At 46.8% G+C, this 27,397-nt stretch overlaps 1 protein-coding gene across 1 annotated transcript in view; it reads right to left on the bottom strand.

Moving 5' to 3' along the window:
• LOC142557189 (serine/threonine-protein kinase ICK) overlaps positions 1–23,041 on the bottom strand; it is a 62,466-nt gene extending 39,425 nt beyond the window's left edge. The window contains exon 1 of the mRNA XM_075668870.1: positions 22,689–23,041. Within this exon, the coding sequence (XP_075524985.1) occupies positions 22,689–22,984 (296 nt within the window). The 5' untranslated portion in view covers positions 22,985–23,041. The remainder of the gene's footprint in view (positions 1–22,688) is intronic.
• Positions 23,042–27,397: the final 4,356 nt, after the last annotated feature.

The raw sequence follows: 27,397 nt of genomic DNA, 5'->3' as shown, positions 1-27,397 counted from the left end.
GGCTCCTATAGCCTTGCTAAAGGTGACGCGCGAGGGGTCACCTGACCACAGGCCTCGCTTTATTGGTTCGCGTTCAAATTTGAAACAGCGCGAACGGGAGGAAAACTGACGCACACGGGACGGGCGCTGACTGACAGTTGACTTTTTTTTTTTATTCGGGAAAAACAGCGAAATGAACACAAAAAGGCCAACCTTGCACGCGCATACACACATCCAACTTCCGTTTCGCTTGCGCTGTTTCAAATATCAACGCCAGCCAGCTCGTCCAACTGTCCGCTTTGCTTCAGTTAGTCACTTAACACGGATGCTGAGAAAGCAGTATTTTGGAACTAGCGTTTTAATTCGTTGGGCGAAAAACAGCTTAATTACTACTGGAGAAAGTGGAGCCCGAACTTTTATTGTTAGGTCAAAGTCACAATGTCGATACGTTTGAGTGAGGTCACAAATTTCAACGTGGTTTTGGATTTCAGCGTAGTCACGGATTTGAAGATGACATAGCGGCTAGTTTAGGCGCAGGAGGAGCTCTCGAAACTTGTATGGTTGCGTCTCCGGGGAATTTAAAGGCGGTACTCAGATCCTTTTCTGGTGGAGGAACAATGAAATGGTACCGAGTAAACGGCTAAAAAATTGTGACATCACTTCGAGGTGGTGCGGGAATTGACTTTCGTTTTTCCGTAGGATTAATCAGCCTCCTGTGGTGGTATAGGAGCCGGCCGTTTCGCTTTTAAAGGAGCGTAACCTATTGAGAAAAGATTGAGCTTCGCATTGAGATTGTGCATGCGATGGGAGACGCAAATCCGGCAGTTCGACCAGAGGCCCTTCTTTTGATACACTTGGCGAATCCGCATCTTTCTTTCCCTTCTTACTACCTTCCATTTCTACAGAAATGGAAGATAGGAAGAAGGGTCCCCTGCTGAAGCGTATGTTCCTTTACCCTCTTTTCTGAAGAGTAGGAATGTCTTGGTGCCCCTTCCGGTGGCCAGTTGCCAGCGTGCTCCTTGATTTTCCTTACTTCCCTTTCAAGTGTATATATATGTTTTCCCACCAAATATAACAATAATTCACTGCCGCAATTTTTTGTTCACTGGCTCGTTTCAGGGAGGACGGGACGTTTCATTGCTTCCAATCAGGAGGTAACACAGAGGCTCGGAATAAGCTCAGTATGTCAAGAACGTTTAGCGTTTGGCTGGGCCGGAATTACAGATATACATAATGTTATGTGGTTCTTGTCTCAATAAGAATGAGCCAATGAACGAACGAATGAATGAATGAATGAATGAAAAGGTGACCTTCGAACGCTTTCACTTCAAACGGTCTTGTGGCATCGTTCATTACCCGTTAGATCCTAGTACAACTGCTTAGGAAATATTTCCGCATAACTACGGGATCATTAACTCCTAGTGCTATCGTTTCTCCAGGGTAAATAATTTTTTGCTGTTCGAAACATCAGAGAAAGAAGAAAAAGAAGAATCAATGCGATGCCTTCATTCAATCAATACTTTAGGTTTATTTTGTCGTTGCCTCTACGACTCTGTGACGACAGTTTCGGGTAGGGACACACCTGGAAGTGAAAACTCCCATAGCAGCTGCAGCTGTAAAACAACGGCATCGTGGTGACTGTTGGAGCTGTGTATTAGGAGAGTGCGTGCAAGAAACGTCGTAATTCGCGTACAACACCAGAACACGTTTTCAAAAAAAAGAACCATTTGGTTTTTGAGAAGAACCATTTACTCGTACTCATGGTAAACGAACAGGGCTTCGAAAACAACGAAGTTGCGTGTGTTGGTCTGAAAAAAAATGCAAACGAGTCATGCATTTGATCGCTCATTCATGCATTCGCTCGATAAAGAGTAATTAATTCATTTGATTCGCTTTCGTAACGAACTGAAACGGATGTCACGCTCATATGCCCATATCACGCTCAAATATCACACCAACCAGTAGTGTTTTAAGGGTAGCGTAACTGTTGACATATGGACATAGACTAAATCGCAGAAAAAATGTGTGTTCCATAGTGTGTTAGTAGGGGCGCTGCCTTTGGAGCAACAATGGCCAACCAAACAGCCCTCCAATACTTTCCGAGCAAAATACCACGTCCGTTTGAGAGGTTTAGGTGCCGCACTGTCGCTGGATCCGCTCTGTTTGCACATAACTACCACTTCCCCGGGAGCCCCCTAAGCATCCCGCGACAGATCTCATCGCTCACGGAGTGGATTCGAAACTTTTATTTGAGAACGTCCGCTAGGAATAGCTGAGTTCGTGGAGCGGATGCCACCGTCAAAAGAAGGTGCTAGCAGTGGCACATATATGCGTACATGATAATAATGCCCGAGGGAATCTATCCCCGTACCGTAGCAGCGCATTAATTCCTCCGTTAAGGACAAGGCTAAGAGATATGTCGCAGAGGAAGCCGATTACGTGACGGGCAAGGGCTGGACGATTGTCAAGTTCTGCAGCGCCTGCAAGGTTTCACGATGTTCTTTAATGAACGCCGCGCCTGGCACTACAAGTGGTCGCGAAGGGTTGTTACTATCCCGCGAGAGAGGCGACCATACAGGTATTCTTCCATTCCGCATACGATCAAGGCTATGCATTAAGATGCACTTTCGGTGCCGAACACAGTACTATAGCGTGGCGCGGGTCGTAAATAGCCTCCATCCTCGGTCCGTTCGTATAACTCCGTGCAAGGTGCGAGATCGATGGTTTCGAAACAGGTGATACCGAGCGGCAGGGCCCAGATTTCGTAAAGATTGCTCTTACTCGCCCGTTTCTTCATTCTTCCTCGTCGACTCGCACACCACTCCGCGGCGCCGTTATCACCAGGATCGATCACACTGCGCGAATAGTGATAAGGGAGCAGAACCCAAGAAGAGTGGACCCAAAATATGCCCCCCCTCCCCCCCCCCCCCCCACGGAGAATTCGCTTTCGGCTATACGTGGATCGATAAAGAAGCGCAATTTGGACGCAGTGTCCTTTTTACGACAGAGCCCCCAAGCAGAAAATTCCCATGCTTTCACATCGTTTTGCATTCCCTCCCATGAAAATTGGGTCTACAGTAGCCGAAGAGCCACCGAAGGCGAGACGTGAAGTGTATATTTGTCATTGCTTTTTTTTTTAAGGTGAAGCTTTTATTAGCCTCTTCTCCTATAGTTTAGTGTCAAGCTATAACCATTGTCGACTTGCGGTGAGCGCACTCCGCACATGTGCACATTGACGTCGAGTGGAAGCTGTCACCCCCCCCCCACCAAAAAAAAAAAAAAAAATGTCCGAATGTTGGTTTTCAGCCTGATGAGCGAAACATTAGGCCACACACACAGTTTTCGTTTCCTTACATGGCATTTATTGTGTCAAGTGTAACGCTGTATGCGCGAACTGCACGAGCACTAACCAAATAACGTATCACACGTCGCCACAAACGTCATTTCCCAAAGAGGCGGAATAAAACAACATTACGAATTTTTCTCGTGCAAGCCAGCGCTTTGACCCACTTGGCGCATTAGCCGTGTCGCACAACAACGACACCCGCGCTCATAAAAAGCGAGGGCGAGCATCGACGAAGAGCGAAGTCGCGTCCAGTATAAATTTCGTATAATTTCGTCGCCGAAGTTCGCTAGTACGTCTACGTCTCTCATCATACGGCGCTGTGGCGCGTTCTCACTAGGCCTAACATGGCTGAAGGACGCGTTCGTCACTGATATGTGCAGCGCATCTCTCCCTCTCTCATATATATATATATATATATATATATATATATATATATATATATATATATATATATATATATATATATATATATATAGAGAGAGAGAGAGAGAGAGAGAGAGAGAGAGGGAGAGGGAGAGAGAGAGGAAGAAGTGGCGCGAGGTTTTGGGGAAGGCTGTTGGGGACCGTCCCTTGTCTTCTGCTCCCTTTTCACCTTCGCATCGTAAATAAACGCGTTACATCCGTAACAACTTTGATGGAGGCGCCGGGTACTGGACGCCGTGGAAAGCCTCGTCCTACGAGATCTTCGAAGAAGCAGACGTCTGGCCGGACTAACACCAGAACCAACATACATGCACGACGCCCAAGCAGCCAGGTCAACGAACCCTACCGAAGAGGGCGTTGATCAAGTAAGCCGGAGGCTAAGACAACCTATAGCTACTGGACATCAGAACCGCGCATATTATCAGGCAAAACAGATTAAGGCGTGGGCGACCGGATGAGGCATAACGAAAAAGTAAGCCCCTACACCGAATGGATTATAACGTCAGGGCGTCTCACGCTCTCACGCAAAGCCAAGTTGCTTGCCGAAACGTGTAGAACGTATATTGAAGAAATATCGAACCCTTGAGGAATTGTAAACGCGAATATATCTGACGAAGACAAAGTAGGACATCTGTTAAAGGGCATCGCCGAAGGCGTCTACAATTTTCCAATAACGAAAGAAATCCTGAACACTCCTTATTCCGAACTAAGGCAATGTCGCGCGTTCGAGGCTGTGAAGACCCGAATGATCTTACCGAAGTTCGGGCGCTCGGGAAACGTCACCACAGTTGCAAGTATACGGACGTCGCCGCCTCCGATGGCATCGCCTGCATTGTAAGTGAGTGGTTCAAGACGAGCCAGCAGAACCTCGGGGAGTATACACACGCTGGTAAACAGTGCATGTTTGACAACGGCGTTCCCGAAACACCGCCGCCTTCCTGGTCGCGAGAACGTCACAGCGATCGTCGAGGGCCATCCGAAGAGGCACACTTGAACAACGCGAGCTTTCGGTCTCTCCCGACGAATCTCCGTCGCCGCTAGCTCTCACCAGTCCAACGTGCTGCTGTGGAATTCTGCCCGACACCTCGTCTACCTGCTTCAGTTAGTTTAAACTGTGACTTGCCTGTCTGCTAGGCGTGCGGTCTTCGAGGACACGTTGTGTGCCATTGTCGCCACCGACCGCAGCAAGCGCCACGTTTTTTCGACGTACCCGGTTCGTGCGCCGGAAGACGCGCTCTCTTCATTTGGAGTCCATCCTGCAGCGGCAACGGTGGTTGCACCCTACAACTACAAAGCCCGTGATCGCGTAGGTCGCCTCCCCTGCCACAGCAGCTGGGAAACTAGCCGGTGAGACCGATGGAGGCGCAGTCGCGGCACGGTCAGATTCGCCAATTCCTCCGTCTGTTGCTACGCTATGGAACAAGGTGTGCGTGTGTAAATATTACTGCTCTTGTCCACGTATTGGCGAAGCTATTTCGGCTCTGGGCCTTCGCTTCAAAGATCGCGTGGGACACAAGGTCGTGCTGGCGTGGAATCGCAAAGAAACATTTCGTGGAGTTGGAGGTGAAATGTGCTGCGCCCTGTTCACTGTATTGGTCCACGCAACGGACGATGTTGTTTTAGGCGTGTATCTTCTACGTGAATGCGGCGTTTAAATGTACACAGTGTGTCCCAGCTAACTTTAGCCGGAGTTTAGAATATTCAAATGCGACGTAGCTGGACAGAACAAAGGTATTGTTGTTTGCTGTAGCTTGGAGACTATTTTTCTCGTTCCGCCTAATTAAGTAATTAGTTTTAATTAGTGAACTTCTCAAATATTGTAATAAGATGAAAAGTGTCAATGAGGAAATTGTAGAACGACATGAGAGGCTCCTGACACAGCTTCCTGCTCCTCAACACGTGCTGCATAAAAGTGTTTTTGCGAGCGTGAAGAAAGCCTGCGAATACACGCAATGTGCCTCGAGTGGTCAGTCGCGTGACAACTTTGCATGGATTTGGGGGCTTTGCGGGGTATTTCTGTCCCTCCAAGTTCATCAAGCCTCGACTCGCGTCAAGAGTGAGCCTTTTTACAATCGCAGACCGCTCATCTGAATGTTCCTCTTATTGCCCATTCAGCGTCATCGAATTTCGTTTCCGAGCATATACTCACGGTTACTCGACGTAAATCGCAAGTAACGTATACCGGCATCAGGCATCAATACTGCGAAAGTTGAGAATCCGCGTAGTATCGGAATGAATGTAGAGTGTAATTAAGCTGCGTCACCAGTCGGTAAACTCTGACCGCCCTGATCAACGCGCCGCGGAAATAACGCCGCCATTTCTCAGCCGTCACTATCAGCCGGAGGCTTCAGGTTTCTAACGAAGGCATTCTCTCCCACTGTAAAATAATTTACACCCTTAAGGGTAAGCAAGACAGAAGTAAGTCAGGGCGTCATTTCACTGTTACACCCAAGAAGGGTGTACTGGTCTAGAATGATAGACGTAATTACGCTCTTGTTAATTTTTAAGGGTTAAATTATTTTGCAGTGAAGTGATGATATCAACGCCACCTCGCGCTCAGTGCACTAATCAACTGTGCGCCTGACCACACAGGCAACAAACATTCCAGCACTCGGTGTGTGGCCACAAATGCGGGACATTAGGCTGCTGCTGCTGCTGATGATGATGATAATTTATTGGCATCCCCTTTGAAACGGGGCGGTCACAAATAGTCACCTGACCTGCTTGATTTAATCACTTATATCGTACACGTTTTTCGTTCTACCGTTTATGTATACATCTCCGTAACCTTTTTTTCCCTCAAAACTTCTCTGTCTGCCTTGTATCGATACATGTGCCTGTAACAGATCTGGTCGTATCAATTTTTTCCATGCATTTTTTTTTCACCAATGCTTTAAACGCCTCTTGTGTATCTCGAGTGCCGACCAGTTGATGCTCCCGTCCACTTTAAACCCAAGCGCTCCTGGAAGGTCTAAGTTACCTACGATTATAGAGCACAAGAAGTCACGTATACAGGCGGCTTCATACGGGCACCTACCCATGCCCGGCCTTCCTGCACAAGATCTTTCCGGACGCGCACCCTCATAATGCCTGTCGCTATACTGCCAGGATATAGCAAGCCTTGCTGGATGGATGAATGGAAGGTAGGAGCGTCCCCTTTGAAACGGGGCGATGGCAGTTGCCACCATGCTCAGATTATTATTTTGCCTTTTATTTTTATCTGTGTTGTGTGTTATTGAATTTCTCGATTTTCTTTAAATACGTCTTCCTACCCTTTTCACCTTATGTCACCTCTCTGCTTTTGAGCCACCAATCCTCCAATCGCCTTTTGCTAATTTCCACCGCATATTTATTTACATGACTATCATCTCTGAACCCTAGGGCCTCAGGAAGGGTGACTGTGGCCGCATCGACATCGGTATTGACACCATCACATTCTAGTATGAGGTGTTCCATCGTTTCTACATATTTACCACACACAGTACATGTGTCTTCTTCTTCGTTAAATTTCTTTTTATAGCTGCGCGTTCTAAGACATCCTGATCTAGCTTCAAAGAGTAGGGCACTGCCTCTTAAGTTATCATAAAACGCTTCCTTCCTGATCTGCTGTTTCCAGTATCGATATAGTTCTACACTATGCTTCTTTTCCATTGAGTTTATCCAATTTTTACCTTCCGCATTTTCAACCTGTCGTTTAATGCTCTGTCCTTTTTCGTCCTCGTGTCTGGCATACTTACTGGTTAGCTTCCTAGTTCTTTTCCGCCATTGTGAGTCAACGCTCTTTCTGTATAGGTATTTAAACACCTTAGCTGCCCACCTGTTATCATCCAATTTCCTCAGACGTTTTTCGTGTAGGATTTTACTCTGAGCTTCCCGTGCTTCGAATGATGCCCAGCCCATATCTCCCTGTGCTGCTTCGTTTGTGGTTTTCCCGTGGGCACCTAGTGCTAACCTTCCCACAGCTCTCTGATTTACTTCTAGTCTCGACTGAAACTCTGCCCTTAAACACAGGACCGCATTCCCGAAAGTAAGCCCCGGCACCATTACTCCCTTCCAAATGCCTCTCAGTACCTCATACCTGTTGTAATCCCACAATGCCTTATGTTTCATTATCCCGGCATCTCTTCGCCCTTTTGCTATTAGAGACTGTTCGTGCTTTTCCGTGTACATCTGCCCTTTGTTTATCCATACCCCGAGATACTTGTATTCGGCCACTCGGGGTATTTCGTGGCCTTGTATTGTAAGCTCCTGATCAGTTGTATCGTTGAAAAACATCCCACCGGACTTAGCTGCACTAAAACTGAAACCTAAACTGTCTCCTTCGTCCCCACAGTAATTAACCAGAGCTGCTCACATGCTCTGGGGTCGCCCCCTGGCGCCGGCGGCCAGGACCGCCAAGGAAGAGTGGGACCGAGTTCTACGTAGCTCGGACCTTGAAGCACAGCTCTGGGCTGTCCATCGGGCCCGCGACGCGGCGGGGGGGCATGGCCTCTCTGTCCCGACGTGGGAGCGGCGCGCTGCGCACTAATCGCGCGCACCGACGGACCTCAAGAAAGTTATTCATCCATCCATCACTTTGTGAATCCCTTCGCATTCCATTAGGATGTGCTGAGTGGTCTCCGGATTCTTGGTGCAGCATACGCAGGCCTCATCTTGTTGCGAATATCTGCTCCGGTATGTTCCTATCCTTAGGCAGCCAGCTCGAGCCTCAAATAGCAAGTCACTCACCTTTGTGTTGGCGTGCAGACATTTCCTTTCAATTTGTTTCTTTCCATACTTGTAAATCTCCATGGTCTTTATTTGTTTTGTTCCCATTCTTTGCATCCAATTTGCTGTTTCTGCTTCTCTCACTTTCCTTCTGACGACTCCCGCTGTCTGTTTACACTTTCAATCACGATGTATTTGGTTGCCAACGTTCTTGACCTTTTCCTCCTTTCTGTATCCACGCTTTTCGGGTACAGATACTCGTCCACCTTAGCCACCCATTTATTTTTGTCCATGTTCCCGAGTCTTTCTTCAAAACTAATTTTGCTTTACGCTTCTCTGACTTCAAAAGAGGCCTAACACATGTCACCCTGCACTGTTTCATTTGTGGTTTTACCGTGGGCTACCGAGGCAGAGCGGCCTACCGATATTTGGTTTGCTTCAAACTCCGACAAGATATTAGACGCATAGAATGACATATGCGAACGTTTAGCGCTGGCACAAGTACTCCTTTCAACGAGTCGCATGGCGCCCTCTATCGGTGGTCTTCCGCTCGGCGATGCACAAATGAATGAGCATCGGAGGTCGGGAAAAAAAAAAGAAAAGAAAATAATCTTCTTCAAAAATGTACTTATCAATCAGGCTTTGATCGATATATGAAGATGATGCAGTTGGGAATATCTTTGGCATATTTCAGCTATGCGGAAATAAAGCTATAGGGCGTCCCGAAATTCACGCAAGTAATTTTGATAGAAGACACAGGTCTATGATTAAAAACTAAATTTTAAATCGTTCATAAAGTACAGGCTTATATATGGAATAGCGTAACGGGTAAATGGCCTCCACGGCTTTGTTGGTACATACGCACTCTTTTGTTGAAATTTTCCATGACCGTTTTGCGTAAGTTCGTTCATAAGGAGCGCAATTTCCTCCATCAAGGCGTGGGCAGTCGTGGGCTTGGCATAAAACTTGGACTTCAAACAACCCCAAAAGAAAAAGTCAAATGGTGGTAAATCGCATGATCTGGGCTGCCAATTCCGATCACCAAAACTGGAAATCTGCGAAACCTTTATTGCATTAAAAATAATGCTCAACAACAAAAACGAGCTGATCTTTCATATAGCGTTCCATGTTAAATAACCCTGACCACTCAGCTGTCACGCTGTCTTCTTTTTTTGTTGGCGACACTTTAACGCACAAATGACGCAAAATTCAAGCCTTGCATGAATTTAGGACGACCTATACAAGTTCCTGGGCAGTTCGATTACCTTAACGAGTTATCCATTCAAATTAAACTGTGAAGGAACCTATAGAGTTTCATTGCAACATAGCTTAAATTTGATGAAGAAATTCCCAACTAGGTGATTTTATTATATCGATGAAATTACAATTGATAGCTATATATATGTGTCTACAAAAAATACCGGATACATGATTTTATACATAGGGCCACATGAAGGAAACATAAGATCAGTGGCAAAATTTCAACATCAAGATACATAATGTACGGTAACATAAATTATATATAAAAGGCGGACACATGAAGAAAACATAAAAGCAGTGGCCAAACTTCAATGTCCAGGACACACAAAGTATGGCAACGTCAATGATATGTAAAGGACACGCATGAAGGAAACAAACGCAGTGGCCATTGTTCAACATCTAGGATGCACAAAGTATGGTAACGTAAAGGATAAATAAATGAGTGACAGATGAAAGAAACATCAAAGCAGTTACCAAGTTTCGAGATATAGGATACACAAAGTACGGTAGCGTAAATGATACATAAAGGACGGACACATGAAAGAAACATAGAAGCAGTGGCTAAATTTGAAAACCTAGTATACACGAAGTATGGTACCATAAAGAATACATAAAGGACGGATACACGAAGGAAACATAAAAGCAGTGTCAAAATTTCAACATCTAGGATACAAAAAGTACGGTAACGTAAAGGATACGTAAAGGACGGGCACATGAAGGAAACATAAAGGCAGTGGCCAAATTTCAACATTTAGGATAGACAAAGTACGGTAACGCAAAGAATACATAAAGGACGGACAGATGAAGGAAACATAAAAGCAGTGGCCAAATTTGAACGTGTAGGAAACATAGAAGGATGTTTACTCGTGCGACCTCCAGGAAACACACAGTAAACGTAAAGAACATAAGCGTTTTCATATGGGACGTTTTGTGGATAGGCAAAAAAAAATTTTTTTTTTTTATCTCCGATTCCCAGCTCACTTGGGCAGCGTCGAGTGGAGGCCAACTTAGAGACAGATGGAGCCATGCATCTCGGGCGCCTCATTGCCCGTGTCTTTTGCGATGTATACTCCTAATGTATATCCGTATTCAGAGACGAAAGCCTATTGTACGATCATGCCCTCAGGAGCGGAAAGGCCTGTCATCTCGAGTCGGTCCACAGGTTTCGGGTCGGCCCTGCCTCCGCGTACAGCCTTGAAGAACGAGTCACCGAATGAATCGGCAATATAAAATTAATTTACCGTTTCGCCTTGGTATGGCGCAATAACGAACATATGCCGCTTTAATAACGAGTGACCAACGTTCCCATAAGTTTAATCTCAAAGTCCATCGATTAAACGACGAGCATTGATATGATGTCTGGCAAAGAACGAACGCAACGAAATCTGTGTTGATCTTGCGGCCTAGGTTGTCTTCGCGTCTTTAGCCACGCATAGTGGCACCGACAGGTACGAGGTAACATCCAATTGCTCAATGTTATTTTGACTCCTATAGACGCACATCGATGCATATTTATAAACGCGATGTCAGAACACGTGAAACGGCTGTTCGCCACATGGCGGACCAGGACGACGCTGTCGGTCGTTGGCGGTTTGGCGCGTGCCGTGCAAACGGCTTTCTTGAAATCTGCCGGCAAGAGTAAATTGTCCCCCCTCCGAGTATTTTCGCTTCGCTTCCGGAACAACAAACGCGGCTCGAGATCGAAGTCGTCCTTTCTTTCATTCGACACGGAATCAACAAGGCCGCAAGAGATCCGGTAAACGACGTACACCCACATGGCCCACATTTGAAAAGCCCTTAAGCGATGACCACGCGCCCGCGTGCGCAAGCGCCGGCAACATCCCGACGCGCAGAATACGCGCGCACTGGCGTGACGTCACCGTACTACGGCGACGAGCGGAGTCGAAGAAAGCATGGCGCGGCTTCTAAAAGAAAAACAAAAATGGCGAAGAGGAAGCAAGCACGAAGAAACAGAACGCGCGACGTAGCGAGAGAGAGAGAGAGAGAGAGAGAGAGAGAGTAAGCCACGCGGCACGTGAGACGTTGACGACATTCGTCGGTGCCAAGGACAGCTCCCGGCCATGCCAGGATCTCCGCGTAGCTGTGTGCGGCCTGGCGGACGAGCGCATGCAAGCAAGCAAGCAAGCACACACACAAACACACGCACAAGCACACAGGCACACATGCTTCGCCAGACGGCAAACACCCCGTTGCGGGCTTACTGCCACGGGATTCCGGTTCCAACAGGAATCAGCCGAGCACCGGTGGCGGTGGTAATGGTATGAGAGCGCTGGCTGTCTCCCTGACGCACTGCGTATATGTGCTTTGTGTGACCTTTTGTCATAAAACGACACCAATCAGAAACGCTAAATCAGTTCGGGGCCTAAAAGGAACAGTGAATCACTTACGATTGGAAACGCGGCCATTCAAAACCCGTTGGTTCGGCTGAAGAAAAAGAAAAACAACAAAAAAAGTTGGTGAAAGTGGGGAAATTTGAAGGCTAAACCTTCCTTTTGAAATTACGCGCTCGTTCTTCAGTGCTTATAACGTCACAGTCACGTCATGACGCAGTTTTTCTGTCACTTTTTGCATTAAAAATGAAGAAAGAATGCGGGGAGTTGTTAGAGTCTTTTTGTACTCTGTGTACAGTGCGGTGTGATCCTGATTTTATGAGCACGCTCGAAAAGTACCGCCAAGCAAACGATGCCGAATCCACGACTTCACACGGCGCTAGTGCCGGAAACTACAGGTCACCCGCTGTTAAGTTTTGAGGCGAAGCTGACAGCGCGATGAGAAGCGCTCGAAAACGTTATACGCATATTTCCCGGTGTCCTGGGATAACAGGATCGTTCACCGAGTTTCTCTTTGAGGGTACGCTAGGAGTGCCGTACAGCCAAATTACGAGGAGCGAAGAAAGGGAGAAGGCAGGGATGTTAACCAGAAATGCGTGTCGTTGGCCACCCTGCATTGGGGGAGGGGAAAGGGAGAAAAGACGCGGTGAGTTCTCGCTCGAGCGCGCAGGGCCCCACCAAGTCAAAGACGTTCACACAGGCCAGTCACCCTTAAGAAAGACTAAATGTGCCTTCACAGCCTTGGGGGTGACGAGCGACGGGGGGCGGTCTTCAAGCAGCGAATGCACGGACAACGGCCGATCGTCCAGTGGTGTTTGATAGTGTTTGTCCTTGCGACTGAAATCGACGACGGAGACACAGTAGACCTTCGATGTTCTCTTCGATGCCGCAGAGGTCGCATGTAGCACTGTCGGTCAGTCCAATCAAAGTAGCGCACGCCTTCGTGAAGGCCACTCCCAGCCAGAGTTGGCATACATAGGAGCGATGCCTCACGTCGGCGAAGCCCGCGTGGAGGGCGGAGCTGGAGCGAAGGGTTCAGTTCGTGCAACCTGGTGCACCTTATACTTGGCATGTTCGACTCTGTTAAAGAGAGCGTGAGTGCCAGGTGGTGAAGCTGGCTTGCAGCGTCCGTCCTGGAAAGAGGAATGTGAACGCTGCGTTCTTGATGTGTGACTGGCGGGAAGCTTTGTCTGCGTGACGACTTCCACTGAACTCGCAATGGCCAGGAAAGCCAGTGGAAAATAATTTCGAGGTTATTCCTGTTACACGAGGATTACAGTATATAGCCACGCACCTGTATATACTGACGCATGGACTACATCGACCAGTTCTGGCGGCGCTGTATTTATACCGACAAGAGGAGTTATTCTGCGATTCAACACGTCACACGTCATTACGTCTACGGCTGCAGAAATCTCGGCTCTGCGCCGAGATTTATAGACACAGAGAGCCCCAGTATATGGGCCGTGTTTACCGACTTGAAACTCGTTTTACACTGTGTGTAGTCAGTTCTTCGACGTGGAGCTTACAAACAGCTAACGTGCGAAATTATCAAACTTCAACACGACGGAAAAAAAAAATTACGAAGTTTGTGGGTTAATTAAGGGCTAAATGAAAATGGCTAAACCCTCGTTTCCTGCATGTTTAGAAACGTTATATGAAACGCTCACGAGATTTCCCTGCTACCATGTGAAAACAAAAGGTGGCAGCAGCGTTATATGCGGCGAGAACGGGAGTCAGGTTAAGGGTGATGTGAACAGAAATTTGAAGTGTGTACAGGTAACTTGTGTGCTCTGAAAATAATTACTGAATACTATAGCCTACTTTCACGCTATACGGCCCCCGTAGTTGATTTTCACGCTCTTCTCGGTGAGCTGAAGGAGGAAACGTTGTTCTTACTACCTGGTGCTTCTACGAAAACTTTTAAGTAAGATATAAAATTAGCGTTTTAGAAATAAGTGACCCGGTTGCTTTGAATAGATGCTATCTGCCGTGGCAACCATGGGGTCACGGTTGATACGTGACACGTAGTCACTACACAGTCGGTGACAAAATTACAGACAAGCTCCACCCACAAAAAATTTCAAGGACCCTTAAACTTCACCTTTAAGAATGGAGCGCGTAACATTCAAAGACCCCTGAGCCCTGAACCGTAACGTTTACCGAGAACCGCTGGCGGCGAGCGCTATGCTCGAAGGCATGCTTTCTGGTAGAAACGCGGCCTCTTGCGTGGGTCGATTTCCTGTTATCGTTTCGCACTTTTAATATTTCAGTCTGAGAAGAGCTAACATAATAGACATGCGCTGTCGGTGTTTTTTTCCATTACATGTGTTTGTGGGCTGCCGTTCTCAAAATTCAGAGGAATAACTTTGTAAAGAATGAAAGACAAGGTGTGAGCAACTTTGGTGGTAGAAAAGTGGTTGGGTATGCGTGGCTCTGAATGTTGGTTCGAAATTATTTTTGCCGTAGTGACGTCCGACGCCGGACTTTCTGCGATGCGCACCTTCGCGTTAAAGTACAGTGTACTTATCCTTCACCTCTGGAAGAGGGCCGAGCCAGCCGGAGCTTGTAATTGTTTGCAATTATTAGGTTGCCATCGACTATAATGAAAAAAATCCAATTATTTTCTATTAGACTTTCAATTTCAGGGGGTTCTTTGTAATTGGAAAATTGAAGCCGGCGCTCTATGCAAGTCATGTCTACGTTTGCACACGAAAAAAAAAGTTCGATTACCCGCGGATCTGTGGCACGAGAAATTTTGACAATCACATCTCGTGAAATCGAAACTGGGAGGCTGCAGCGTGCGCGTAACCGCGACCCCTCGAGGCTTCTGCTTTGCAAGTGGGGCATGTCGCACACTTACCGCGGTGACCGGCGCCAAGCCGGAAAAAGGAAGGAGGGAAACATGGTGAACTGACCAAGTTGGTAAGTGTTCGTCGTTAACTATTCAGTGCGAAAATTACACAACGACTAAAGGGAGAAGAGCATGACGAGAGTGCTGACTATATTAACTGAACGTCTATGTTGAAGGAAAGGTTTAAAGAAAACACAAAAACAACAAAAAAGTATGCGTACTTGTATTGGGTACAAGATTGCTCCAGCTGTGCCATTTCACTGAAATTCCTTCTTCGCTATAGAGTGGGCATATTTTGTTACTCTTGTTTTCTTTAACCGGTTTCTTTTTCTTCAAAATACACGTTCATTTGATAGCCAGCGCTCACGTCGGGCATGTCTACTTTTAGTCCTTGCGTGATTCTTGTGCTGAAAGTTTAATGATGGTGGGGAAGTATTGAAACAGATCCCCAGAGGAGAGGGAGCCGCCGTGACTGGGTGGAGCAAGCGCTGACGTCATCGCAACCGCCGTGGTTGCCCAGCGGCTATGGCCTATTGCGCTGCTCAGCTCGTGGTGGCGGGTTCGATCCCGAACGCTGCGGCCACACATTTTAGTGCGGGATGAAACGCAGAAAAAAAAAACGATCACGTACTTGCATCTAGGTAGCCGTTAAAGAACCCATTCCTATAGGTGGGCAGCGCAACCCGGACGAAGGATAAAAGGAAGTGAACGATACGAGCGAAGACTAACAACTGGTTTATTTTTTTCAAACAAGTGCGGCCCACCCCTAGGAATATGTTCAGTCGCCAAATCGCCCGTCTTGCTGTGTTAATTCAAGGGTGGCCAAAATTAATCCGGAGTCCTCCCACCACGGCATGCCTTGTAATCAGATCGCGTCGTTATGGCCCGTATAACCCGAGACTATATTTTAATGTTCTGACGTCATCACCCGAACCACCGAGAGAAGTTGGTAGAGGGTACCCGCCATAGTGGAGAGAGCTAAGGTGATAGAGTGCGCCGGAGAGGGCAAGTAGCGCGACCAAGCAGATACACGATGATGAACTGTCATCATCGTCGTCGCCATTATCATCATTACGTTTTTGTTTCGACCGCAAGTCGGCGACCTCTGGCGGAGATCCCCAATTGCCTGTGCCTCTCGTCGTTCGACCGCAAACTCTGATTTCTGATTGTTTCTGGCATTTGATGTGTTACGTCTTTCACAATCATGCAGCATGCCAGAATATGTGGATTCGATGATTGATGCACCCGCCACTAGCCGCCCCTCTCCTCGAGCAGTAATAATGCTGCAGCAGAGCAGGCATTATGTAGGTAAATGACATCTAAATAAGCCTAGATGTTGTAGGGATATTACGTGAATAATAAGACTGATTACATCATCGAACTCCCGATTAGAAGAGGGAAACGAAGACGGTAACTGACAATGAGCAGTAACGGCGAACAACGGCAGTAAAAGTAACTAACAGTAATGGTAGGGTGACAAAGGCTAAAAAAATATGAATAAAGCAAAAGGATAAAGAAAACTGGCACTATCACCCATAGGTTGAATCACTGATAGCGCGATATCGAGGTGTCGCGTTGTGCTTGCACTCTTCAGACGGTGTTCTAACTACACGCGAGCACGACACGTTGAACCGGCGCAGCACGCAAGAGAAGTCCTGCTTCGCGACAGGAACAGCACCCTAGCAGCTACCAGGCGTCTCAAAACGGTTGCGTAATGAGGAGCAAGCTGGTAGTGTTGCAGACGTCGCACATCGACGGTACACGAGATGAGACCCACGGGAAACTAATGGCGTTTGTGGGCGCCCGATAAGAAGATTAAATGGATTTAGCTTGACGTTTACTATTAGTTCTGCTCAGATCGATATATGCATCAGCGTGGGCGATGCACATAACCGCTTGGAAAGAACGTTGCTATGTATCTGCGCGCCACCTAATGCCAACAGCGGAGGCCAGAACGCTGCCATCGCTCTAACAAAGCCGACCGAGTCGAACGTGGCGGTGCATCCACTTGGCTTCAGTCGTATTTTTTTTTTTTTTTTTTTTGCAGCCAAGCGCATGCGCCTTCGTATCTGGGGGCCTACTAATTGAATCGCGTGCAGGTTGCGCATGCGCCATCAATATATATGGACAGCACGGCCGCGGCACCGACGGCTTGAAGGCGCCTCCTCCGGTGTCAGTTAAATTGCGATCGCAATAAACGTGAAATCTTGTTGACTTCACGATTCGAGCCAATGTAATGAAGGGGACATTGTGGTGCGATACATCTGCTGGATAAATGCGCCTGACTGCACATATATTTTTCTCCCCGTTTTTATTTCGTAAATGTTACATTAAAGGACCCGTTCCAAAGACAAAATTTTTCATAAATCTTTCTAGTTTTTTCTGAAACTTGTTATGTTCACAAGATAATTGCTTTAGAATATCAGATATCGCCAGAATGATATTGCAGGAAACTTCGCTCGAACAGCCGGTATATATATATATATATATATATATATATATATATATATATATATATATATATATAGAAGCTAGATAACAGACAGACACAAAAGAAGTGATGAAGAAGCAGCGTGAGAGGAAAGAAATTCAGGGAAAGATTTCTTAGTTGTTTAACGGAAGTTTCCGTACGCGTCGGAATGCGTAATCGTAATTGAAAAAGAAAGAAGACGTAATTTATGCATATTTCGCCTTTCACCAGTTCTTTCGCGTTGTTAAGTTTCCAGGTAGTCACAGTGCAGCATCCATTTAGAGGTCCAATGCTCGTCAGAAGCGTTATCGTTGATTAGCGCAAAGTATACCGGAGTAATCCCTCATGACGATAGTGTGCTAATTTTTGCTCCTTGGCGTTCTTAGGAAGGTGCATGAAACATGCATGAAAGTGTAACGCAGTGACTTCAACAAGCTGCATTCTTTTGATGGAATATTTCTCTACGCTCCCAGTTGGACATTGTAGGACAAGCCCTGACATATATGCGGACTTGCTTCGTGACACTTCTCCGCATGTTGTCACGAATGCATGTGGCCACCCTGATAAGCTAGGCAACGTACGCCACAATCTTTCATCAAATTACTTCATTTATTATAGAATAAATACCACCCCGCCCCTACCACACATTTATATAATGCCCTGAGATGAGGGTATTATATCCTCCTGAGACTCGAATACAGCTATGGGACCGAGTCGCTTTTAAAACTGCTTTTTATTGACGACTTGTATGTTACGCATGCGAGTAATGCGAGTTACTTATTATTTTTAATTAAAGCACCAGGGTTAGATGCCACAAGCTGAATCTCCATGTACAGGGGAAAAAAAATAACCGTCTCCTCACGTTTTCTAAGGGGAAAGCTACATTTCGCTGCCTAAACACAGATATGAAGATAGAACTACGTGCAGTACATCGCCATCTTGCTGCTGCATACTGGAGTTTGACGCATTCTCAACGAAATCGAAAAACACTTCAAGGTTGCTTTCTGCCGTCTGTAACAACACGGAGCTCTATATCAAATAAGGGTCAAATTTCTCGACAGCGGATAACAGGAATATGGGTAAACCATATCTCTACAGTTCCAGGTGCTCCGGAATTCATATCCAGGCTCAGTATTTTGAGTAATCGCTTCTGAGTCAATTTAAGAAAAATATATACTGCATATGTTGTAGTCAATGCACACTACACTGGGCAAGGGGTTTTGGGAGAATATATATGCATAGCGGGGGAGGTGGGACAGAAATCAGTACAACTTATCTCACAAAGATACACAATTAAACACTTAGTAGCACTAGATCTCACACGATAGAAGACCAAACAAAAGAATTTTAAAATAATGATTAAAGATGTGAGAAGCAACTTGTAATTTAACCTAGTACGGACAGTATGGTTAGACCACAGAATGGTTTGCGCCGTAGAAAATAAAAACACTGTATGATAAAGAAGAAAAGCACTTGTGAATAAAGAAAGAAAGCGCTGATTGTCAGATATTGAGACATGGAAAACTTTACAAAAATAAACATCGCCTACAACAGAATAAATGCGACACCACGAATCTGCGCTGGAGCCTTGATAAAAAAGAACTTACAAAAAACGTTACAGTGAAAACTACGTCAAATGAAGAGAGGAAAACGAGCTCAGACTCCGATATGCCTTCTCATATGCACGTACAAGCAGGCGGGAACCCGGTCCCACCAGTGCCCAAAATTCGGATAATTGGACTATGAGTGCAACAGAACACGCACAATCATGAAGCGATTAGTAGAGTTAAGACGACATCCAGGCAGCTAAACAACCTCCTCAGGAGGTTGTTTAGCTGCCTATGCGGCACGGTGTAATATGCGGCACGGTGTAAAAGAAAAAGAAGCACAAGAACTAATACAGGACTTTCAAATCAGCAGGATTGCTTACGTGTGCGCATATCTGCCTCTTAGGAGAGCTGACCTGTACAAGATCAACAGCCTCAGCCGCAAAGTCTATAAACAGGCCCTTGGACTGCCAAAATGAACCAACAGCGATTGGCTTAGCTCCTGGCATTCACAATGAGGCAGAGGAAATTATTGAAGCGCAGAAATGGTCGCAGATGATCAGACTATCCGGAACTGCCGCAGGACGGGAAATACTTTGCGCCCTAGGGTACAGTCTCGTTTTGGCCATCCCACGTACGTCGCTGCTGAATTCCTAATAACATCCGCGCCGAAAGTTACTACTACCCCTCTCCCCGAAAACATTGGAAAGGACAACACGGATCGACGTAAAGCCAGGGCCGAGGCTCTCTGGCGAGGTCTTAAAAACAAGCTAGCCATCTACATGGACGCCGCTTGCGCGGGCAATGACCGTTGCCCAATCGCAGCTGTTGACTGCTGTGGTCGGACTATTAGCTCCGCCACGGTCAACACGTCCTGTATTGTGGGGGCGGAAGAGGCCGCGATTGCCATGGTCGCGTCCCTACCTGATGTTAAATTCATTGTGTCAGGCTCAGAAGCTATACTCTATTGGGGCCCCATTGCAAGCAGACTTCTCAAACCTCCGGACACTATCCGTCTAATGTGGGTGCCAGCTCATGCCGGTAAGCCGGGTAACGAAACATCTCACCTAGACACCCGAGCAGCAGATAACTGGGAGGTGGGATCGCTCCACGCCGGATGGCCGGCTTGAACCCATCCTCACATATCACGAATTAACTCAAGTTTACAAGGATTCGCGCAGAGCGTATTCGGTCCCGAGCACGATTTTCTCCCGGGAGCAGGTCACGACTCTACGGCGGGTACAGACTCGATCCGTGCTAAGCTCTAAAAGGTTGGCTGAAATTTCTAAGCGAGAGTTTAAACCTAACTGGCAGGCACTGCGAAGCACTAACCGCAGACCAAGATCACATACTTTAGGGGTGGCCATACACCCCCTCTACCCCCCCCCCCCTCCAGCCCAAGAACGATTCTTCGGCAAGCTCCTACGCTCGAGGCCCCGGAGCGTACGATCAATAAGACTGACGACCCAAAATGCCAAGTCATGCTGGAAGAGTGAGCTAACCGCGTCGCGGCTACATTGCCTCCAGCTAGCTCCTCTGCCAGGGTCTCAATAACTAATACGTCTGTAATAAAGTTTACTTCTCTCTCTCCTCTCTCTTTCAAATGAAGAGAGAATGACTCAATGGTTCATACCCATCTTGTCCACGAGAGGCCACCAAAAATGTCCTGCGTCTATTGGCCAACAGTATGAACCATGCGGTAGGACACGGAGGGCTCGTGAATTCCACGAGTCCACAACAGCGAGGCAAGGCGTAAAATAAACACCTTATTACATTCTATCTCTCTTGCTTCACCGTGAAAAGCACGGATGCCATGCAGCTTAAAGACATGTAGCCTGAAATATCATACCAGATGCATCTACATTTCAAGCAATCGATCACCGCACAGGCCACTGCAGCCTTATGAGTGAGCCCGTCGGGTCAATCAACGTTGGCGGGTCGAAAGACCGGCGTCCCCGTTGCTCTGGTTTAAAACGGACGCGCATCGATCGAACCAGCATAAACTGGCGCACAACGATTTCGTCTATCGCGCCAGAACCTGTCGCTCCGCCTTACGGAAACGTCAGAAGCACATCGCTAGAGTTTGCTGGCGCGCTGTGGCGATGAGCCTCAAGAAGCTCCACCTCTGAAGTTTGCTGGCGAGCACCGCAACGAATGTTCGGTTGTAGCATGCGGTCTTTAGAGTAACTCAGTTGACGAGAGCAGGCCGTATACGAATGGTTTAACGGCCTTGGCAACGAATGCTCCCCGTTAAAAAAGAATGAGAGAGAGAGAGAGAGAGAGAGAGAGAGAGAGAGAGAGAGCAATCACTGACAGTTTCGGGAAGGAAACGATCAATTTGGCTAGCACGTGCGCAACGCTGTCTCCGCCGCGCAAGTGCATCTGCGGTAGCACAACAAACTGGATGATATCTTCGAGCGCTTCTGCGCGGAATGTGTGGAATATAACAAGTCATGCGTCCTCGGTCACGATTTCCACGGTTAACGCGTCACTACGCCGCCGAGATGTCCGGCGTATAACGGCAGTGACGCTTGGCGCGAAGGCAGCGGCACAGCGGGCGGCACAAGACGGAGCAGAGCCGCTGCCCATACTGCGTGGTGACGAAACAGTACACCGATAAAAGATAAAAGCACGGAGACGCGACAACACAGAACCACGGGAAACACGCTTGTTAGAAAGAACGCGCAAGACAGGAAAGAAAAAAGAAGCTCGATGCTCCGGAATCATTGTATTCGAGTGTGATGAATTCAACACGAGTATGGAAAGGGCCAGCGTAAACAGCGTGAGCTTAAACCCGCTATGCCAAGAAATCAACATACGTTATGCGCCGTTCTGAGTATAAATACAGATATTGTTGAAGGTATGTGAAATTGAACAATATGTAGGAAAATCTGTCCAAACCTTTCCCCGAGTATTTGTTTCATTGCTACTTCGTGATCCAAGATTCAATTATAGTGTTTAAGATAGTCTTCAACTTAATAGTCGCGTGCAGAATGTTCAACGTCATGGAAATAATACGCAGTTGAAGAAACGGTATAGCGACCGGACAGCCCCATAGAATGCCAAAACGCAGAGTGATCCCACCGGTATTTGTCTCATTGCCCAACAAATGCTACTAGCGTCATTTAGTGTTTCAGATTGTGTTAAACTTGGTACTCACGTGCGACATGCATGATAGACGCGGTAAAATGCGGTTAAAGAAAACGCAATGACAGAGCAGGTCCATAGGACACTGAAGTACACAGCGATCACACCGGTGAAATAAGGCTGCAGATTGCACTGCTGAAACGATAACACCACCTTAAAGGGGTCACTATCATTGTTTAGTTGGCACCGCGTAGTGACGATCGGGCCTTGGGTCTTTTTCTTTTTACCAAGTTTAGCCTCCTAAAACTTCCATGGAAGCAGGGCGCACTCATATAAGCCAGCCGCATATTCAGGCCTGTTTTTTTTTTTCTGGCGAAATATTCCGGCTGCTTCGTATTGTGTTTCGCTTGAGTCTTAGCCCCGAGCTTCTTTTGTTACCGTGAATCGCCACGGTATCTGTCTGAATGCCCAACTAATGCAACAAGGTTTAGTTAATATTTCAGACTGTCTTCAACTGGATGGCCTTGCGGGACATGGACGATGCAGTCGGCATAATGCGGCTAATAGGTATAATACGGTATAATAAGACAGCACAGACCCGTAGGACGTCATTGTGGACAACGACGCTCTCACGCGCGATGCACACCCACGATGACTCACTCACCGCTTGATGGCCACTTTCTCGCCGGTGTCCAGCCGCTGTCCGAGCACCACGGATCCGTAGGTGCCGTCCCCGAGCGGACCCAGTGTCATGTAGCGGTTCATGGCCGCTACATCTCGGCTACGGCTGCTGTAGGAGGACCTCATGCAAACTCGGACATCGGCCACTGTGCCGAAGCCGCGGGTTGCCAGCGAGGACGGCCAGCAGGCATTCAGTGTTGACGAGCACGCGTTGCCGTGGCAACGCGATCGGCGAGCGCGGCTGGCGGTCACGCGGTCAGGGTGCCGCCGTGGACGCATGCTCGGCTGCGTCGCGAAGGTAGCACAGGCTATACGCGATCTCCAGTCGTTGCGGGATTCTCGGCACGTGTGAAAAGGCTACACCGCACGGGCTGGCTGGCAGTAAGAGCGGGTTTGTTTTGTCGCGCCGCCTGGCGCGTTTGCGAAGCGGAAATTGTTGCCTAACAAAGAAATGTTGTCCGTTCGTGACGTTTCACGCAGCAGACCGCGAAGGCTACCGCGCAATAAACAACAACAACAAGAACAACAACAAAAAAACGACATGCTTTTTCAGCCAGGCTTAGGGTTGCACGAACTGCAAGCGAAATGGACTTCTGGTTGCGGAAGTACCTCGTTCCGGCATGCCTCGTGTGACCTTCGACCTTTTTTACGCCTTGGTTTTGCTTTGTATTGTTCGTTCGTTTGATTTTATGTTAAATTTGATTGTTTTGTGTGTGTGTGTTCAGGTTTCCCACAGGATCTCCATGTAAACACAATAAAAAAAGTTTATATCACCTCGGAGGCGTATCTTGAGCGCTCTGGACGATGCAAAGAAAAAAAGAATGCAGCTTGTTGAGACTCCAGAGTCACTTGCTGCGAAAGCATTCGTACATTCCCACCACTACCTCCCCTTTCCGTCTGGCATTTTCACCGATGACGATCTAAAATTATATTATTCATAACGTTCCCTTTGTCTTCGTTACACGGAGTTTGAATTATTCCTCATCTTGTGCGTTTATATACCGGGCATCCCACGTAACTTGAACGAAACATTAAAAACATAAAAATACCACGTAGTTGGAAAGAACCAAGGTAATGTTGTTTGCCTTCGCTTGGGGATACTCAGATTATTTTTTTTTACATTCCACTGAATTAGCTAATTAGTATTTATTAACGAATCAGCTTCTCAATCATTATAATTAAATTAAAGGTGGTAACGAGAATATTGCAGAGCTACATGAGAAACTCCCGATACAGTTTTCTGTTGCTCGATACGTGCTGCATAAAAGAATTTTTCCGAGCTTGAAAGAAGCTCGCGAATACCCGCATGCATAAGTGCCGCGCGACTGGCTGCTCGAGGTACTTTGCGTGTTTTCGCGGGTTTCTTTCACGTTCGGAAAAACGCTTTTAGGCAGCACGTATTGAGTAACAGAAAATTGGAAGGTTTTCATGCTGCTCTGCAATTTTTTCAGTGGCGCTTTTCATCGAATTATAATATTTGAGAAGTTGGTGAACCAATTAAGACTAATTATCAAATTAGGCGGATTGCAAGAAATAATCTGAGTATCCCCAAACGACGGCAAACAACATTGCCTCGGTTCTGTCCAGCTGCGTGGCATGTGCATATTTTTAATATTTGGCTCAAGTTACGTGGGACACCCTGTGTACAGTGCGCTGAAAGAGTCGCACAATATTGCTTCCACAATAGTTATGACACGTTAAGCGCCAATGGGCTACCGCCTGACGCCAAACGGCGACGGAGAGTAACATACGTACAATACATTGCAATCATTCGTGACATGATCTTAGTTATTACTTTTTACCTCCCGTGGCATGACATACCTTGTCTTCGCTTCTCTCTAAAAAAAAAAGACGAAGAAAGAAGAAGAAGAAAGAAAGAAAGAGATATACAGTAGTTTAGTAACTGAACTGCTATTACGAGAGCGGTGCGACTGTTGGTTATACATACTCGGGCATCGGAGGAACTGCATTGCAAACGTCCTTTATTGGCCTTTGCGAACGCTGTATCGCGCTCGACATCAGTGCTGGCCTTCTTCATTTTCATGTTCGGCTCGTGAAGCCATATCACACCTGCAACGGTGCACTCTTAAACAAGCTTTCACCCTCTGGGGCTTGTCCCACAAAGACATTCATCATTTATCTTGCGCGCCTTTGCTTTCTTTAACGCTGTGAGCCCGGTACTTTCAGGCCACAAACGGCATGCGCGTTCTCAGCGTGACAGCACTATCGACAGCAAAGTAGCGAACTCAAGAGAGAGAGAGAGAGAGAGAGAGAGATAAAAGGAAGGTAGGGATGCTAATTAGTCAAGAGTCCGGTTGGCTACCCTGCGCTGGGGGAAGGGAGCAGGGGGATAGAAAGAAGGGAGGGAAAGAGAGAGATGGGGTTAGGTTGAAAGCGAACTCAAGAGTTTTCAAGAAAGGAAACGCAAGCAGGGCAGCTGACGATTGTTTGGAGACAGGATATGCCGTAAAGGGCGTAAATTTTTTGAGAGTGTTGATTCAGTTTTCGCTAGTCGCAAAAGAAAGAAAAAAAAAAGGAAAAGAAAGCAATAGATGGGTAAAGCTGCAACTAATTGTTCCTAAATTTTGTAGGCTAAGTTTCTGGTACGTTTAACAAAGGGAATAAAGCGTCTGAGCGTGGTCTCTTTCTCCAAGAGAGAGAGCGAGAAAAACTAACAGATGAACAACAGAGGGCGTAACCAGAATAACCATCCGGTTAACTACTGTGCAGTACAAAAAGAGAAAGGGTTGAATAGACGAGGATTTGCAATTTGCTACTCTGCAATGGGAAAGAGGGAAAGGGAAGTGAAGGTATAGGGGTGAGTGACGAGGAGAAGAGAAAAAGGGAATGCTTATTTACGTTAGACAGTGGTCCTACTGAAGTAACTCGTCTAGTCCCTTGTCATGCCGCAACTTTAACATCGCTGTCGTTGTCTGCATCGCAGTTGAAGTGTCAGGGCAATGGGCCGATAATAGCACCCCCCGAAAGGGGTTGCCAGCCGACGCTGGTTAAGAAACTGCCCGGCTCTCCAGCTCTTACGCTGGGCAATCACGTGATGTGTCCCAGAGTTTCAGGCGTCTGAAAGTGTTCGCAGTCGGGACTACTCGGCAGGCCCACGAGGTGCGCGTAGCGGCGGGTGCAAGAAAAACGCCCAGACGAATCCTGCTTTAATGGCGCTTGGCTCCGCGTAACCTTCGGGTGCATGTGGAATTTCCCATCTGGGTCGATCACATGCAGACGTCTGTGGGTGTTGTCAGCATGGGATCTGTATATCATAGTAAGGTCCTGCATGAGTGCCTTGATCAGTGAGTTATTGCCAGGTCGCGAGTAGGCAAACCGAGTTTCATCAGAGGTGGAGAATGCCGATCTTGCCTCACTGTCTGCGAGCTCATTGCCAATCGCACCACAGTGGCTGTAGGCACCCACTGAAACGCGATAATGTGGCCACTTCGTTGGGCACCGCCATGAAGTTTCATTTTCATTTTTTCATTTCATTTCCTTAAAGACCCCACGAGGGAGTATTACATAAGGGGTGGAATCAGCTAAAAAGAACATATAAAGAACAATGCCACATGTGTTTATATATCAAAAAAGTTATTTAAATTTTCAACAAAACGAAAGTGGTTTTGGCACGTAAAACCCCATAATTTAAATTTTGAGCAACTGATGATGCACAAATATCAACGATATATTGGGGAAGGCCGTTCCAATCTTTAGCTGCACGTGCGAAGAAGGAAGCTGGAAAAGTAGCAGTTCGCGCACGTGGACAAAGAACTTGAAGGCTGTGGTTGGTGCGGTAACAAATGTACGACGCTGGCATGATGTAAGGTGCACGATTGGGTGATGAGTAATTGAACTTGTAGTGCAGTAATTGGGTGGCCAAGCAACAGCGAACTGAAAGAGGCGATAAGGCAGATTTAGTTTTCAGAGCTGAAACACTGACGTCATACGAATAAGAAGAATAGATGAACTTCGTAGCACGATTTTGGACTGCTTCTAGATCATTTAACAGGCTAACATGATGCGGGTTCCATATGGCGGATGCATATTCTAGTTTAGGTCGAACCAGTGACTTGCAAGCAAGCAATTTCACGCGATGTGGGGTGAAGAGAAGATGACGTTTAAAAAACCCCAGTGTTTCGTTAGCTGATGATATCACGTTGGTGATATGTTCATTCCATGTTAGATCATTAGATAATGTGATGCCGAAGTATTTGAAAGACGATACGGATTCTACGGACTCGTTAGCGATATGGTATTGAAAGGCATGAATCTTGTGTCGACGGGTAATGAAAAGGAGCTTGCATTTGCTAGGGTTAAGGATCATGAGCCAATATTCGTACCATTGTTGGATGTGGTTAGGATCCTGTTGGAGGGCTTCTTGATCCGTAGTGTTAGTTACTCGGTGGTATATAACGCAGTCGTCAGCAAACATTCGAATTCGGCAAGATACTTGCAGCGGGAGGTCGTTGATATATATAAGAAACAAAAGAGGGGCGAGAACAGAGCCTTGTGGGACAACTGATGCTACAGGAAGAGGATTGGAGGACTGGTTATTTACGATGACTTATTGAGATCGATTTGTTAAGTACGTTTTGTTTTATTCACTTTAGTACCTAAGAATGTAGTTTAACCGAGACAGTCGTTGTATTAGCCGTTGATGTGGAACTTTACCAAATGTCTTAGCGTAAT

This window comes from Dermacentor variabilis, chromosome 9 (genome assembly GCF_050947875.1).
Source record: "Dermacentor variabilis isolate Ectoservices chromosome 9, ASM5094787v1, whole genome shotgun sequence".
Classification (NCBI taxonomy): Eukaryota; Metazoa; Arthropoda; class Arachnida; order Ixodida; family Ixodidae; genus Dermacentor; species Dermacentor variabilis.
The sequence above is the reverse complement of the archived record's forward strand: the minus strand, read 5'-3'. Positions and strand labels throughout refer to the sequence as shown.